Raw genomic sequence first — 19,579 nt, forward strand, 5'->3', positions numbered from 1 at the left:
TGAAGTACCTTACGAATGGGGTGTTTCTATTCACAGTTGAACGCCCTCGCAAGAAATCGAAAACCACTGAATGGCGCAATTACAAACATTTACGGTTTACAAAAGGCGTTTCAATGGAACATTCGCTTGTATTTTTACTATATTTTTTTTGTTTAGAGTCAACTGTACTGACTCGTGCTGTATGTATGTACGTACTAGCATATGCCCCATTTGTTCCGACAATGCAATGACTGCAATAATGACCCGGTGCACCGGAGAGTAAGAGGCGTGCCGCCGGGTAATTCGAGAAGCAGCTGTTGCTGCTCACTTGAGAACGGCAACGAAAGGGTTAACGGATTTGTGAAATTATTATATATTGTTATTGGATTGCAGGTCAAGATGCAGCCGTTCAGCTCCAGCAGACAATGCAAGGTGTCCGAGCTGAAGTTCTCCATAGCGCGGCTGATGGCGCCAGAGCCGTCGGCTTTCAGGCAGTATAGGGAGCCTGCGCCCCCGCCCCCTGCGCCCCCAGCCGCCACCCCCGCGCCCCCACCTCGGCACAAGACGTTCGCCTGTGGCGACTGTGGAAAAGTCTTCAATGCCCACTACAATCTCACCAGACATATGCCTGTCCACACAGGCGCCAGACCTTTCGTTTGCAAGGTATATACATACATACAGTAAGATGCAGAGAAATCGCATCACTTTCAATTGTTCGATGTTTTCGATTTTTTTTTAATTACATAAAGCTATACACAAGTTTTTTTGGTTTTAATGTCTTTTTCAAATGTCTCTAGCTAAAATAATATTACAGTATATATTTTTCTATGAATTAAAATACATAGGCAATGGACATATGACAACAATAAATAGTAATATAATAATTACTAGACAATCGTCTTGCTTCTATGATGGGATGGTACCTGCCGGCAGGGACAAAACGATTTTTTTTTAGTATGACGTCCGAAATTTCTGCAAACCATACATTTTCAACAGTTTTTTTAACTCATAATTTGCCCCAGGGTGTTGTTTTTATTCCCTTTGCTTTATAAATATTCCCATAAATATTCGATAGGTTGTAAGTCGGGGCTATTGTCTGGTCATTTTAGTGATGAATATCTACTTTCTCTTAGTATTTTTTTATTTGTAATAAAAAAATTAATAAAATGCTATTAAATTTGTTTGATGATATCAATCACTTATTTTAAATACAATAAATATCATTAGTGCCCGATGATAATTTGCAAAATCGGCCTGAAATTTTGAAGTCGGTTGACTTTGAAAGATGTTGTTCAATAAAAGGCGGAAAAAAATTCCCAAATATTTTTCATAGTCTATAGTCTTCACTGTGCCATTGAAAAAACGTAGCACCCCCAGCTTGATACGTTCAGGGGTGTAGAAATAATCGTGGTCGCAACATTTTTGACTTTTCTAAGAATAAAAAATCCCAATTTCGGTTTATTAAATTTAGTGATTTTTTTTTATTTTCATCACATTGATACGAGAATTATAATTGATTTTTTTCATAAAGAGTGCACATGTTTAAAGGGTCGAAAAAAATAGTGGAAGAAAAATCGAACAACTGCCACTTCCGGTTGACGAATGCTTACCAAATTTTATACATTATTTTAACTTGGTATTAAGCTTAAACTCTAGCTTATTACCAAGAAAAACAAAAATACAAAATAATAAAAATTAATTATTTTAGACATTAGACAAAATAAGGGTAGTTTTACAATATTTCATTTTTCACCGTTTATTTATTAATGAAATATTATTTTTATAATATTTCATTTATAAATAAACCTTTCTGATGATTCGGGTACCGACTTAGATTCGGAGAATGTCCCAAGTGATGTGGAAATTTGCTATTATTTGATTTGCTATGATTTTTAGCTGTTATTTTTTTGTTATACTTTTTATATTAAAATATATGTAAAGTAATCCATTAATAATTTATGGTGTTATTGTATGCCTATGTACATACATATGTACCATGAAATAAAACTGAACAATATTTACTGCTGGCTAAACGATGTTCCTATACATGTGTACACAAGTTATTAATATATAAGACTTAGTGAACTAAAATATCTGTAGCAACATGAAAGTTAATACTGTTACATATCTACATATATATATATGTACATATTTATCTGGCTACAACCTCAAATTTGGTCGAGTTTGGGTTGCCATACTGTGAGTTGGAACCAGTTCGACCATGTTGGTGGTTACCAATTTGCTTCCTTCCCGAATGTCATATTAAATAGCGTGCATTAATCCACACCCTCATTCTATTCTATTCACCTCATAGTGCTTATTGAAAAGCTTTTTATTGATATGACTTGTATGTTCTATGTTTAGGTATGTGGCAAGGGATTCCGCCAGGCTTCAACCCTGTGTCGCCACAAGATAATCCACACAGCGGAAAAACCCCATCGTTGTGGCGTCTGCGGAAAAGCCTTCAACAGATCATCAACCCTCAACACGCACGCTCGCATCCACGCCGGGGTCAAGCCGTTCGTGTGCGAGACCTGCGGCAAGGGCTTCCACCAGAAGGGCAACTACAAGAACCACAAACTGACCCACAGTGGCGAAAAGGCCTACAAGTGCTCCCTGTGCAGCAAGGCTTTCCACCAGGTGTACAACCTCACCTTCCACATGCACACCCACAACGATCGCAAGCCCTTCACTTGCCACATATGCGCTAAGGGCTTCTGTCGCAACTTTGATTTGAAGAAGCATACGCGCAAGTTGCACGTGGGGTCTGGAAACTCTCAGCTGGCGTCTTCGCCCCCTGGAGCTCCTACTCGCGAGGCTCCACCCCTGATGCTACCCCCCAGGCTGATGCCACCCACCCATCCACCCACTCCAGCTGCGCTCTTCTTCTCCAAGATATTGTGACCGGACGCACCCTTGTACTTCAACTGAGCGTGATGAAGGCAAGGGTCAACTGTGGAAGCGGTCCACTCAAGGACTTTTGTGTCGAAACTGTGAAACATCGCAATAGAGAGACATTGGCAAATAGGACAGGCATAACATCATTGCGATTTAAGTCCAATTTACCATACATATGCTTTCATCTGGATCAGGCTTCATATTGAATAATAAACACCACTCAATTGCTATGGCTTCGAGTGATTTCGCTAATACTGTTCTACCACCAGATCATTGATAATTGTATTCTTTGAAAGATTTGAGTAGGTATCATGAAAAGTGGAATTGATTTTTCAACTATATACATATATTATACCCCTCATACGCTCACTACCACAGGTATAGTCATTGCTCTAAGTACGAAATTAATTCGTAAAATATATCATTTATCAAGAATAGGCTTTTTTATACAGTTTGATTGCTGAGAAAATATTCTAACTATGCAAAAAAAAAATTATAGTTAATTGCTGATGACCGCTACTGTATGCTTAAAAATCATTGATCCTTGCGTTATATACTCATTGAACTTTTCAAAAGCGAAAATTGCCGGATTTTAGAAGGTCAAGTGGCAATTATTATATGCTAATTAGTATATGTATAGAATATTATGTATGTAGATGTACGTACCGCAGATTAGAGGTACGTTTATAATGAATTTTAAATATTTATTATTCCAAAGTAAGTGCATTTTTAATCAAATTTTCATCAAAAATGTAGAAAAACATATGATTAATCCTCAATTGTAGATTATATAGAAACCGCTCCAATAGAGCGACAATCAGCTGGAAGATTGAGTCTGATTTATGATGTGTTTTTTAAATTGAGATGCTCTGCGAGCAGTCAATGTCAATCTAGCGCAACGGCTTTGTATAAATTAATGCAAAATAATACTCTATTAATAAAACCGCTTGCAATTTTACAACACTTTTCATGTATGTGCTTAGGTATTGTTTTATATGTAATACTTAATTTTGTAAAAATAATACCAAGGAATTGTATAATAATTATATTATGCAGAATGTTTCAAATTTATTTACGCAATAGATAAAATACATAGTTAAATTTTCAAATATACGCTTTTAATTATCATTTTATTTAAATATTGAACGCTCTGTATATGTATGTATGTATCTATTTACGTGTTAAATTTAGATTTAATACAATTAAAATAATATGTAGTTATGGTTGCTTAGTTTTGAAATAAATAAACATTAATAACGGGACACGTTGCAAAAAATTATATATAAATTATACCAATTAAATGTACATATGCATAATTTCCAATGACAAAATATAAATTTCGATCATATCCTTAGTAATGTGTAAACGAAAAGTTTGGTTTTCTTGTGAAGAATTCCGTTGTTACTTTTATTATAATATGAAATATAAATTTGCTGTAAATGTGTGATAAAACAATAATGATATCGCCATCGTACACATGTAAATAAATTATTATTAAATATATTATATCATCAATAAATGGTGTACCTTTATTCAGTTGTATGTATGTGTGATTATGCGTCGTTAAGTTAAGTAGGTATGCATTGAAGGGGGTGTAAAAAAGGGGTAGGTATCGACGATAAAATCCGTGAATGGACGTTGAAGAGTGCTGGTGATGCATTAGCTGATTGAGACTTCCGATGGATGAACGGACAACCTCTTGTCACGAATCTCTAATCTAAGATCTCTACACAATGTGTGAATATCTCTCACCCACTATATAATTATTCGACGATCACCCTTTCACGGAAACTTCTCAAAGTGTACATTAAATTATTGAAACATATAAATAGATATGTATAATTATACTTGCCTTTCTAAATCAAAGCTCATATAAATATTTTCCAATCTTATAGATCAATAAGAATTGCGTATTTATATTTTATTTTATTGTTACAATCAATATACACTCGTCATTACAGATCGCTCCAATGCGACGAGTGTACGATAGCGGTCAAAAATACAATAATACATATACAATCAGAATACATAGCATATAACAATTAATCAGTACAGAAATAATAATCATAGAGACATCTATGGATTATTTTTAGATTTTTGTGTACAATTATTATTACAATTTTTAAACATATAATAAACACGAAATTATAGATATTTCTATAGAGATATCTATAGATTTCAGATTACTGTGCATAATTTTTACAAATTATACACACAGATTTTGTGACAACAGGAAATGATCTAATACCAATTTCCAGGAACCGTTTCAACAATGATCAGATAAAATTGGCAAACTCTGTTAGAGAAACGATCGATTTGGAGTCACAAAACCCCCAACCCTAACCAGCAGTTTGACGAGGAGTCGAATCTTCGACCTCAGTGGTGCTAAATATATACGCTACAATTAAGCCAAACTGCTGGCTAGATTTTAATATAGATTCCTAACAAAATTCTTAAAGAATCGAGATGAATATGAACTCTATCTATTGACAAATCAACTTTAATGAAGAATACTAGTAAAATAAACGAAAATCACAAAAAATGAGTGGGTATTTATATAAGTTACATGTATTTTACACTGATGAAACATACATATTGTAGGACAATAGTACATATGTACAATTTTTCGTGCCGAGCCTAGTGCGTCAACGATCTATCTTGAGTGTGCGTTTTTCTTTGCACTCCTATTGAAAAATTCTCCATACAAAATGAAAGAGACAAGAAAAACCAATAAAAGACAAAAGGAACACTCAAGTCTTCTCAACACGTGAAACATATGTATATGTATATTTGGGGTCTACCTTACGAGACCGAAAGTGAAAAGCAAATATCGGAAGGCAAAGATCGAAAATCAAAAGATCAAAAAAAAAGGGTGCATGGTAAACGGTACTATGTATATATAATATTTATCAGTGGTATGCGGTGAAATTATCTCTCTTTTTATCATACAGCCTTGTTTAATGTGCGCGCGCAGGATACGGGAGGAAAAGCCTGTTCCTCTTGTTCCTGTTGTATCCTGCTCGCGCAAATTAAGTGAGGATGTACGACGGGGGGAGAGAGAGTTTTACCGCACGCCACTGATATATATACTAACCGTTTTTCATATGTATGCATGATAAACGAATATTTTCAACTTTTTCACTTTATTATACACCCGTATATTTGGATCAGCGCTCCAAATTCTCGAGTTTTCACGGTCGGTTCCGAAGGTCACCGATCCCTCGATCCCTTATTCTTCAAATCAATTAGCTATATTTATTCAATTGCTTATCGCCTTTGAGTGAGAAAGATTCGTTTTTTTCTTCGTCTTAATTTTTGGAACTAGTGAACTCCCAATGTAATTGTTCACCAGCCGCCACTGCACATATGTATATTTATAATTAACTCATATCACATGAGCAATATATAGTCATAGGCGATCGATGGATACTTTTCGAATAACAATATACCGCTCCATTAGTGTTCAAAGAAAGTTAACAAAATTGAAATTGACAAAAGCATCCATCGAATGCCGATCTTTGCTCATATGTTCAATCATTCAGTTGGATTATGTTTCTCATCGCATTAATTCCTCTGCCAACACATCATTTTTTGCAACATTTGTCCATTCAAAGTCCAATTCCATTCAATGAGCTCAAACCTAACCTAACCCACCCAGTAAAAATGTCGCTGTATTGCTAAATCAATTAATAAGTGAACATCTATGTACAATGCAATTTTGTTGACTGCATTTTTCCATACAAAAATTAACAAGAGATTTTGAATAATATCAAAAATTGATACAGCACTTTCGACACAATTATGTAGTTCTTTAGTTTATATGCAAATTTAAAACCATAAACCCTCATACGACTTTTCAAATTCCAAAACTTTTACTGTGACCAAATTCTGAATATATAAAAATACAAAAGATATTCTTCCTTATATATGTACATACATATGTATTTATGTATGTATGTTAGTCTTGTTGAAATTATTAAATAATAATTTAATTAAAGGTCAAAATATGAAGAGTTTGAGAAGCGTGTGCCGAGGCTTGATGCTGTTTAATCAGCATTAACGATGCCTCACACCCAACCCTCATGAAATCTGCCTTATCTGCGAATCAGAATTCCTTGAGACTGAACGGGGTCAGCAACTATTTGTGTGATACATACAGTGGCGGACTGGGACTGAAATCAGTGCATGCCAGGAGTCAAAGGGGACCCCCCAGGGTTAAAAAAATTTGTCGTCCCCCCCCCCCATATAACAAAACTTTCTTCTTTCCACCACGTCAGGGACGTCATTTCAGCTTTTTCTTGGGGGGGGGCAGGCAAAGATTGGTCAAATTGAATTTTTTTTCAAAAAATCTTTTTTATATCGGAATAAAAATGGAAAATAATCTTTGCATACACCTTATTGAGTTATTAAATATGAAAAAAATAAGCTTATTTATGAAAAAGTAATTATAAAAAAATATGATGTAAAGAGAAAAAAAAATTTTTTTCCACAAATCTTCACATGGTCAACATTAATCGACCGTCAAACTGAGTCATCAAAAAGTATCAATTAACTTAATTTCTACCAACTGTCTTTTCCTTTATCTATTAACATGTACGTAATAACAATAGATAAAGTTTTGTTTTGTTTCTCTTCAAAGCACAAAAGCTAACCCAACCTAACCTAACCATCACCGAAATCAAAGAATTCGACATTGCCAAAATATCCACAAAACGTGCTAACCTCACCAAACCTAACACAACCTAACCTAACCATCACCGAAATCAAAGAATTGGACATTGCAAAAATATACACAAAACTGATAACCTCACCAAACCTAACCCAACCTAACTTAAACATCACCGAATTGAAACAATTGGACATTGCAAAAATATACACAAATCGTGCTAACTTCACGAAACCTAACCCAACCTAACCTAACCATCAACGAAATCAATCAATTCGACATTGCAAAAATATACACAAAACGTGCTTACCTCACCAAACCTAACCCAACTTAACCTAACCATCACCGAAATCAAAAAATTAGACATTGCAAAAATATACACAAAACGTGCTAACTTCACGAAACCTAACGCAACCTCACCTAACCATCACCGAAATCGAAGAATTCGACATTGCAAAAATATCCACAAAAATTGCTTACCTCACCAAACCTAACCCAGCCTAACCTAACCATCACCGAAATCAAAGAATTAGACAATGAAAAAATATAAACAAAACGTGCTAACCTCACAAAACCTAAACCAACTTAACCTAACCATCACCGAAATTAGAGAAATTGACAATGCAAAAATATCCACAAAACGTGCTTACCTCACCAAACCTAACCCAACTTAACCTAACCATCACCAAAATCAAAGAATTCGACATTACCAAAATATCCACAAAACGTGCTTACCTCACAAAACCTAACCCAACCTCACCTAACCATCAACGAAATCAAAGAATTGGACATTGCAAAAATATACACAAAACGTGCTTGCTTCACGAAACCTAACCCAACTTAACCTAACCATCACCGAAATTCAAGAATTCGACATTGCCAAAATATCCACAAAACGTGCTAACCTCACCAAACCTAACCCAACCTAACCTAACCATCACCAAAATCAAAGAATTTGACAATGCATAAATATCCACAAAACTTGCTTACCTCACCAAAACTAACCCAAACTAACCTAACCATCACCGAAATCAAAGAATTCGACATTGCCAAAATATCCACAAAACGTGCTGACCTCAACAAACTTAACCCAACCTAACCTAACCATCACCGAAATCAATGAATTCGACATTGCAAAAATATCCACAAAACGTGCTTACCTCACCAAACCTAACCCAATTTAACCTTACCATCACTGAAATCAAAGAATTCAACATTGCCAAAATATCCACAAAACGTCCTTACCTCACAAAACCTAGCCCAACCTAACCTAAGCATCTCCGAAATCAAAGAATTGGACATTGCAAAAATATACACAAAACGTGCTAACTTCTCGAAACCTAACCCAACCTAACCTAACCATCACCGAAATCAATGAATTCGACATTGCAAAAATATACACAAAATTTGCTAACCTCACCAAACCTAACCCAACTTCACCTAACCATCACCGAAATCAAAGAATTCGACATTGCCAAAATATCCATAAAACGTGCTAACCTCACAAAACCTAACCCAACCTAACCAAAGCATCACCAAAATCAAAGAATTTGTCATTGCAAAAATATACACAAAACGTGCTAACTTCACGAAACCTAACCCAACCTAGCCTAACCATCACCGAAATCAATTAATTCGACATTGCAAAAATATAGACAAAGCGTGATTACCTCACCAAACCTAACCCAACTTAACCTAACCATCACCGAAATCAAAGAATAAGACAAAATATACACAAAACGTGCTTACGTCATGAAACCTAACGCAACCTCACCTAACCATCACCAAAATCAAAGAATTTTACGATGCAAAAATATCCACAAAACTTGCTTACCTAACCAAACCTAACCTAACCTAGCCTAACCATCACCGAAATCAATTAATTCGACATTGCAAAAATATACTAAAATCGTGCTAACTTCACGAAACCTAACCCAACCTAACCTAACCATCAACGAAATCAATCAATTCGACATTGCAAAAATATCCACAAAAATTGCTTACCTCACCAAACCTAACCCAGCCTAACCTAACCATCACCGAAATCAAAGAATTAGACAATGCAAAAATATACACAAAACGTGCTAACTTCACGAAACCTAACCCAACCTAACCTAACCATCACCGAAATCAATCAATTCGACATTGCAAAAATATACACAAACGTGCTAACCTCACCAAACCTAACCCAAACTTACCTAAACATCACCGAAATCGAAGAATTCGACATTGCCAAAATATCCACAAAACGTGCTAACCTCACCAAACCTAACCCAACCTAAACTAACCATCACCCAAATCAATGAATTCGACATTGCAAAAATATACACAAAACGTGCTAACCACACAAAACCTAACCCAACCTAATCAAACCATCACCAAAATCAAAGAATTTGACAATGCAAAAATATCCACACAACTTGCTTACCTCACCAAACATAACCCAAACTTACCAAAACATCACCGAAAACGAAGAATTCGACATTGCAAAAATATCCACAAAACGTGCTTACCTCAAGAAAAAACCTAAACCAACCTAACCTAACCATCACCGAAATCAAAGATTTCGACATTGCAAGAATGTCCACAAAACGTGCTTACCTCACCAAACCGAAGCCAACCTAACCTAACCATCACCGAAATCAAAGAATTCGACATTGCCAAAATATCCACAAAACGTGCTAACCTCACCAAACCTAACCCAACCTAACCTAACCATCACCGAAATCAAAGAATTAGACATTGCAAAAATATATACAAAACGGGCTAACTTCAAGAAATCTAACGCAACCTCACCTAACCATCACCGAAATCAAAGAAATTTACATTGCCAAAATATCCACAAAGCGTGCTAACCTCACCAAACCTAACCCAACCTAATCGAACCATCACCGAAATCAATGAATTCGACATTGCAAAAATATACACAAAACGAGCTAACCTCACTAAACCTAACCCAACTTAACCTAACCATCAACGAAATCAAAGAATTCGACATTGCCAAAATATCAACAAAACGTGCTAAGCTCACCAAACCTAAACATCACCGAAATGAAATAATTGGACATTGCAAAAATATATACAAATCGTACTTGCTTCACGAAACCTAAACTAAGCATCACCGAAATCAATGAATTCGACATTGCAAAAATATAAACAAAACGTGCAAACCTCACAAAACCTAAACCAACTTAACCTAACCATCACCGAAATTAGAGAATTTGACAATGCAAAAATATCCACAAAACGTGCTTACCTCACCAAACCTAACCCAACTTAACCTAACCATCACCAAAATCAAAGAATTCCACATTACCAAAATATCCACAAAACGTGCTTACCTCACCAAACCTAACCCAACCTCACCTAACCATCAACGAAATCAAAGAATTGGACATTGCAAAAATATACACAAAACGTGCTAGCTTCACGAAACCTAACCCAACTTAACCTAACCATCACCGGAATCAAAGAAATTTACATTGCCAATATATCCACAAAACGTGCTAACCTCACCAAACCTAACCCAACCTAATCGAACCATCACCGAAATCAATGAATTCGACATTGCAAAAATATACACAAAACGAGCTAACCTCACTAAACCTAACCCAACTTAACCTAACCATCAACGAAATCAAAGAATTCGACATTGCCAAAATATCAACAAAACGTGCTAAGCTCACCAAACCTAAACATTACCGAAATGAAATAATTGGACATTGCAAAAATATATACAAATCGTACTTGCTTCACGAAACCTAACCCAACCTAACCTAAGCATCACCGAAATCAATGAATTCGACATTGCAAAAATATAAACAAAACGTGCTAACCTTACAAAACCTAAACCAACTTAACCTAACCATCACCGAAATTAGAGAATTTGACAATGCAAAAATATCCACAAAACGTGCTTACCTCACCAAACCTAACCCAACTTAACCTAACCATCACCAAAATCAAAGAATTCGACATTAACAAAATATCCACAAAACGTGCTTATCTCACAAAACCTAACCCAACCTCACCTAACCATCAACGAAATCAAAGAATGGGACATTGCAAAAATATACACAAAACGTGCTAGCTTCACGAAACCTAACCCAACTTAACCTAACCATCACCGAAATTCAAGAATTCGACATTGCCAAAATATCCACAAAACGTGCTAACCTCACCAAACCTAATCCAACCTAACCTAACCATCACCAAAATCAAAGAATTTGACAATGCAAAAATATCCACACAACTTGCTTACCTCACCAAAACTAACCCAAACTAACCTAATCATCACCGAAATCAAAGAATTCGACATTGCCAAAATATCCACAAAACGTGCTGACCTCAACAAACCTAACCCAACCTAACCTAACCATCACCGAAATCAATGAATTCGACATTGCAAAAATATCCACAAAACGTGCTTACCTCACCAAACCTAACCCAATTTAACCTTACCATCACTGAAATCAAAGAATTCAACATTGCCAAAATATCCACAAAACGTCCTTACCTCACAAAACTTAGCCCAACCTAACCTAAGCATCTCCGAAATCAAAAAATTAGACATTGCAAAAATATACACAAAACGTGCTTACTTCTCGAAACCTAACCCAACCTAACCTAACCATCACCGAAATCAATGAATTCGACATTGCAAAATATACACAAAACTTGCTTACCTCACGAAACCTAACCCAACCTAACCTAACCATCACCGAAATCAATGAATTCGACATTGCAAAAATATCCACAAAACGTGTTTACCTCACCAAACCTAACCCAACTTAACCTAACCATCACCGAAATCAAAGAATTCGACATTGCCAAAATATCCACAAAACGTGCTAACCTCACCAAACCCAACCCAACCTAATCTAAGCATCACCGAAATCAAAGAATTGGACATTGCAAAAATATACACAAAACGTGCTAACTTCACGAAACCTAACCCAACCTAGCCTAGCCATCACCGAAATCAATTAATTCGACATTGTAAAAATATACACAAAACGTGCTTACCTCACCAAACCTAACCCAACCTAAACTAACCATCACCGATATCAACGAATTAGAGATTGCAGAAATTTACACAAAACGTGCAAACTTCACGCAACATAACGCTACCTCACCTAACCATCACCGAAATCGAAGAATTCGACATTGCAAAAATATCCACAAAACTTGCTTACCTCACCAAAACTTACCCAACCTAGCCTAACCATCACCGAAATCATTTAATTCGACATTGCAAAAATATACACGAAACGTGCAAACCTCACTCAACCTCACCCAAACTAACCTAACCATCAACGAAATCAAAGAATTCGACATTGCCAAAATATCCAAAAAACGTGCTAACCTCACAAAACCTAACCCAACCTAACCAAAGCATCACCGAAATCAAAGAATTTGTCATTGCAAAAATATACACAAAACGTGCTTAATTCACGCAACCTAAAGCAACCTCACCTAACCATCACCGAAATCAAAGAGTTTGACAATGCAAAAATGTCCTCAAAACTTGCTTTTCTCACCAAACCTAACCCAAACTAACCTAAACATCACCGAAATCGGATAATATGACATTGCAAAAATATCCACAAGACCTGCTTACCTCATTAAAACTAACCCAACCTAGCCTAACCATCACCGAAATGAATTAATTCAACATTGCAAAAATATACACAAAACGTTCTTACCTCACCAAACTTAACCCAACTTAACTTACCATCACCGAAATCAAAGAATTCGACATTGCCATAATATCCACAAAACGTGCTTACCTCACAAAACCTAACCCAACCTAACCTAAGCATCACCGAAATCAAAGAATTGGACATTGCAAAAATATACACAAAACGTGCTTACTTCACGAAACCTAACCCAACCTAGCCTAACCTACACCGAAATCAATTAATTCGACATTGCAAAAATATACAAAAAACGTGCAAACCTCACTAATCCTTACCCAACTTAACCTAACCATCACCGAAATTAAAGAATTCGACATTGTCAAAATATCCACAAAACGTGCTTACCTCACCAAACCTAACCCAACCTAACCTAACCATCATCGAAATCGAAGAATTTGACGATGCGAAAATATCCACAAAACTTGCTTACCTCACCCAAACTAACCCAAACTAACCTAACCATCAACGAAATCAAAGAATTCGACATTGCTAAAATATCCAAAAAACGTGCTTACCTCACAAAACCTAACCCAACCTAACCTAAGCATCACCGAAATCAAAGAAATGGACATTGCAAAAATATACACAAAACGAGCTTACTTCACGAAACCTAACCCAACCTAGCCTTACCATCACCGAAATCAATTAATTCGACATAGCAAAAATATAGACAAAGCGTGCTTACCTTAGCAGAAAACCTAACGCAACCTCACCTAACCATCACCGAAATCAAAGAATTTTACAATGCAAAAATATCCACAAAACTTGCTTACCTTACCAAACCTAACCATCACCGAAATAAATTAATTCGACAATGCAAAAATATACATACAAAATGCTAACTTCCCGAAACCTTACCGAACCTAGCCTATCCATCACCGAAATCAATGAATTCGACTTTGCCAAAATATCCACAAAACGTGCTAACCTCACAAAACCTAACCCAACCTAACCTAAGCATCACCGAAATCAAAGAACTGGACAATGCAAAAATATACACAAAACGTGCTTACTTCACGAAACCTAACCCAACCTAGCCTAACCATCACCGAAATCAATTAATTCGACATTGCAAAAATATACACAAAACGTGCAAACCTAACGAAACCTAACCCGACTTAACATAACCATCACCGAAATTAAAGAATTAGACATTGCCAAAATATCCACAAAACGTGCTAACCTCACCAAACCTAACCCAACCTAACCTAACTATCACCGAAATTGAAGAATTCGACATTGCAAAAATATCCACAAAACTTGCTTACCTCACCAAATCTTACCCAACCTAGCCTAACCATGACCGAATTCAATAAATTCGACATTGCCAAAATATCCACAAAACGTGCTTACCGCACAAAACCTAACCCAACCTAACCTAAGCATCACCGAAATCAAAGAATTGGACAATGCAAAAATATACACAAAACGTGCTTACTTCACGAAACCTAACCCAACCTAGCCTAACCATCACCGAAATCAATTAATTCGACATTGCAAAAATATAGACAAAGCGTGCTTACCTCACCAAACCTAACCCAACTTAACCAAACCATCACCGAAATCAAAGAATTAGACATTGCAAAAATATACATAAAACATGCTTACGTCATGAAACCTAACGCAACCTCACCTAACCATCACCGAAATCAAAGAATTTTACAATGCAAAAATATCCACAAAACTTGCTTACCTAACCAAACCATACCTTACCTAGCCTAACCATCACCGAAATCAATTAATTCGACATTGCAAAAATATAGACAAAGCGTGCTTACCTCACCAAACCTAACCCAACTTAACCTAACCATCACCGAAATCAAAAACTTAGACATTGCAAAAATATACACAAAACGTGCTTACGTCATGAAACCTAAAGCAACCTCACCTAACCATCACCGAAATCAAAGAATTTTACAATGCAAAAATATCCAAAAAACTTGCTAACCTTACCAAACCTAACCATTACCGAAATCAATTAATTCGACAATGCAAAAATATACATACAACATGCTAACTTCCCGAAACCTTACCGAACCTAGCCTATCCATCACCGAAATCAATGAATTCGACTTTGCCAAAATATCCACAAAGCGTGCTAACCTCACAAAACCTAACCCAACCTAACCTAAGCATCACCGAAATCAAAGAACTGGACATTGCAAAAATATACACAAAACGTGCTTACTTCACGAAACCTAACCCAACCTAGCCTAACCATCACCGAAATCAATTAATTCGACATTGCAAAAATATACACAAAACGTTCTTACCACACCAAACTTAACCCAACTTAACTTACCATCACCGAAATCAAAGAATTGGACATTGCAAAAATATACACAAAACGTGCTTACTTCACGAAACCTAACCCAACCTAGCCTTACCTTCACCGATATCTATTAATTCGACATTGCAAAAATATACACAAAACGTGCAAACCTCACTCAACCTAACCCAACTTAACCTAAGCATCACCGAAATCAAAGAATTGAACATTGCAAAAATATACACAAAATGTGCTAACTTCACGAAACCTAACCGAACCTAACATAACCATCTTCGAAATCAATGAATTTGACCTTGCAAAAATATCCACAAAACTTGCTTACCCAACCAAACCTAACCTAACCTAGCCTAACCATCACCGAAATCAATTAATTCGACATTGCAAAAATATACACAAAAAGTGCTAACTTCCCGAAACCTAACCGAACCTAGCCTATCCATCACCGAAATCAATGAATTCGACATTGCCAAAATATCCACAAAACGTGCTAACCGCAAAAAAACCTAACACAACCTAACCTAAGCATCACCGAAATCAAAGAATTCGACATTGCCAAAAAATCTACAAAACGTGCTAACCTCACCAAACCTAACACAACCTTACCTAACCATCACCGAAATCAAAGAATATGACAATGCAAAAATATACACAAAACGTGCTTACTTCACGAAACCTAACCCAACCTAGCCTAACCATCACCGAAATCAATTAATTCGACATTGCAAAAATATACACAAAACGTGCAAACCTAACGAAACCTAACCCGACTTAACATAACCATCACCGAAATTAAAGAATTAGACATTGCCAAAATATCCACAAAACGTGCTAACCTCACCAAACCTAACCCAACCTAACCTAACTATCACCGAAATTAAAGAATTCGACATTGCAAAAATATCCACAAAACTTGCTTACCTCACCAAATCTTACCCAACCTAGCCTAACCATGACCGAATTCAATAAATTCGACATTGCCAAAATATCCACAAAACGTGCTTACCGCACAAAACCTAACCCAACCTAACCTAAGCATCACCGAAATCAAAGAATTGGACAATGCAAAAATATACACAAAACGTGCTTACTTCACGAAACCTAACCCAACCTAGCCTAACCATCACCGAAATCAATTAATTCGACATTGCAAAAATATAGACAAAGCGTGCTTACCTCACCAAACCTAACCCAACTTAACCAAACCATCACCGAAATCAAAGAATTAGACATTGCAAAAATATACACAAAACATGCTTACGTCATGAAACCTAACGCAACCTCACCTAACCATCACCGAAATCAAAGAATTTTACAATGCAAAAATATCCACAAAACTTGCTTACCTAACCAAACCATACCTTACCTAGCCTAACCATCACCGAAATCAATTAATTCGATATTGCAAAAATATAGACAAAGCGTGCTTACCTCACCAAACCTAACCCAACTTAACCTAACCATCACCGAAATCAAAAACTTAGACATTGCAAAAATATACACAAAACGTGCTTACGTCATGAAACCTAAAGCAACCTCACCTAACCATCACCGAAATCAAAGAATTTTACAATGCAAAAATATCCAAAAAACTTGCTAACCTTACCAAACCTAACCATTACCGAAATCAATTAATTCGACAATGCAAAAATATACATACAACATGCTAACTTCCCGAAACCTTACCGAACCTAGCCTATCCATCACCGAAATCAATGAATTCGACTTTGCCAAAATATCCACAAAGCGTGCTAACCTCACAAAACCTAACCCAACCTAACCTAAGCATCACCGAAATCAAAGAACTGGACATTGCAAAAATATACACAAAACGTGCTTACTTCACGAAACCTAACCCAACCTAGCCTAACCATCACCGAAATCAATTAATTCGACATTGCAAAAATATACACAAAACGTTCTTACCACACCAAACTTAACCCAACTTAACTTACCATCACCGAAATCAAAGAATTGGACATTGCAAAAATATACACAAAACGTGCTTACTTCACGAAACCTAATAAAACCTAGCCTAACCTACACCGAAATCAATTAATTCGACATTGCAAAAATATACACAAAACGTGCAAACCTTACTAATCCTTACCCAACTTAACCTAACCATCACCGAAATTAAAGAATTCGACATTGCCAAAATATCCACAAAACGTGCTAACCTCACCCAAACTAACCCAAACTAACCTAACCATCAACGAAATCAAAGAATTCGACATTGCTAAAATATCCAAAAAACGTGCTTACCTCACAAAACCTAACCCAACCTAACCCAAGCATCACCGAAATCAAAGAAATGGACATTGCAAAAATATACACAAAACGAGCTAACTTCACGAAACCTAACCCAACCTAGCCTTACCATCACCGAAATCAATTAATTCGACATAGCAAAAATATAGACAAAGCTTGCTTACCTTAGCAGAAAACCTAACGCAACCTCACCTAACCATCACCGAAATCAAAGAATTTTACAATGCAAAATATCCACAAAACTTGCTTACCTTACCAAACCTAACCATCACCGAAATCAATTAATTCGACAATGCAAAAATATACATACAACATGCTAACTTCCCGAAACCTTACCGAACCTAGCCTATCCATCACCGAAATCAGTGAATTCGACTTTGCCAAAATTTCCACAAAACGTGCTCACCTCACAAAACCTAACCCAACCTAACCTAAGCATCACCGAAATCAAAGAATTGGACATTGCAAAAATATACACAAAACGTACTAACTTCACGAAACCTTACCCAACCTAGCCTAACCATAACCGAAATCAATTAATTCGACATTGCAATAATATACACAAAACGAGCAAACCACACTAAACCTTACCCAACTTAACCTAACCATCACCGAAATTAAAGAATTAGACATTGCCAAAATATCCACAAAACGTGCTTACCTCACAAAATCTAACCCAACCTAACCTAAGCATCACCGAAATCAAAGAATTGGACATTGCAAAAATATACACAAAACATGCTTACGTCATGAAACCTAACGCAACCTCACCTAACCATCACCGAAATCAAAGAATTTTACAATGCAAAAATATCCACAAAACTTGCTTACCTAACCAAACCATACCTTACCTAGCCTAACCATCACCGAAATCAATTAATTCGATATTGCAAAAATATAGACAAAGCGTGCTTACCTCACCAAACCTAACCCAACTTAACCTAACCATCACCGAAATCAAAAACTTAGACATTGCAAAAATATACACAAAACGTGCTTACGTCATGAAACCTAAAGCAACCTCACCTAACCATCACCGAAATCAAAGAATTTTACAATGCAAAAATATCCAAAAAACTTGCTAACCTTACCAAACCTAACCATTACCGAAATCAATTAATTCGACAATGCAAAAATATACATACAACATGCTAACTTCCCGAAACCTTACCGAACCTAGCCTATCCATCACCGAAATCAATGAATTCGACTTTGCCAAAATATCCACAAAGCGTGCTAACCTCACAAAACCTAACCCAACCTAACCTAAGCATCACCGAAATCAAAGAACTGGACATTGCAAAAATATACACAAAACGTGCTTACTTCACGAAACCTAACCCAACCTAGCCTAACCATCACCGAAATCAATTAATTCGACATTGCAAAAATATACACAAAACGTTCTTACCACACCAAACTTAACCCAACTTAACTTACCATCACCGAAATCAAAGAATTGGACATTGCAAAAATATACACAAAACGTGCTTACTTCACGAAACCTAATAAAACCTAGCCTAACCTACACCGAAATCAATTAATTCGACATTGCAAAAATATACACAAAACGTGCAAACCTTACTAATCCTTACCCAACTTAACCTAACCATCACCGAAATTAAAGAATTCGACATTGCCAAAATATCCACAAAACGTGCTAACCTCACCCAAACTAACCCAAACTAACCTAACCATCAACGAAATCAAAGAATTCGACATTGCTAAAATATCCAAAAAACGTGTTTACCTCACAAAACCTAACCCAACCTAACCCAA

The 19,579-nt window shown here is 36.2% G+C and overlaps 1 protein-coding gene across 1 annotated transcript; it reads left to right on the top strand.

The window, feature by feature from the left end:
• Window positions 1-201: 201 nt before the first annotated feature.
• Window positions 202-2,883, top strand: LOC143918598 (uncharacterized). Its single transcript, XM_077440538.1, has 3 exons — window positions 202-327; window positions 373-642; window positions 2,344-2,883. The coding sequence occupies exons 1-3, from the start codon at window positions 202-204 to the stop codon at window positions 2,881-2,883; spliced, it is 936 nt and encodes a 311-aa protein (XP_077296664.1).
• Window positions 2,884-19,579: the final 16,696 nt, after the last annotated feature.

Source organism: Arctopsyche grandis, chromosome 11 (genome assembly GCF_051622035.1).
Source record: "Arctopsyche grandis isolate Sample6627 chromosome 11, ASM5162203v2, whole genome shotgun sequence".
In the NCBI taxonomy this organism is placed as follows: domain Eukaryota; kingdom Metazoa; phylum Arthropoda; class Insecta; order Trichoptera; family Hydropsychidae; genus Arctopsyche; species Arctopsyche grandis.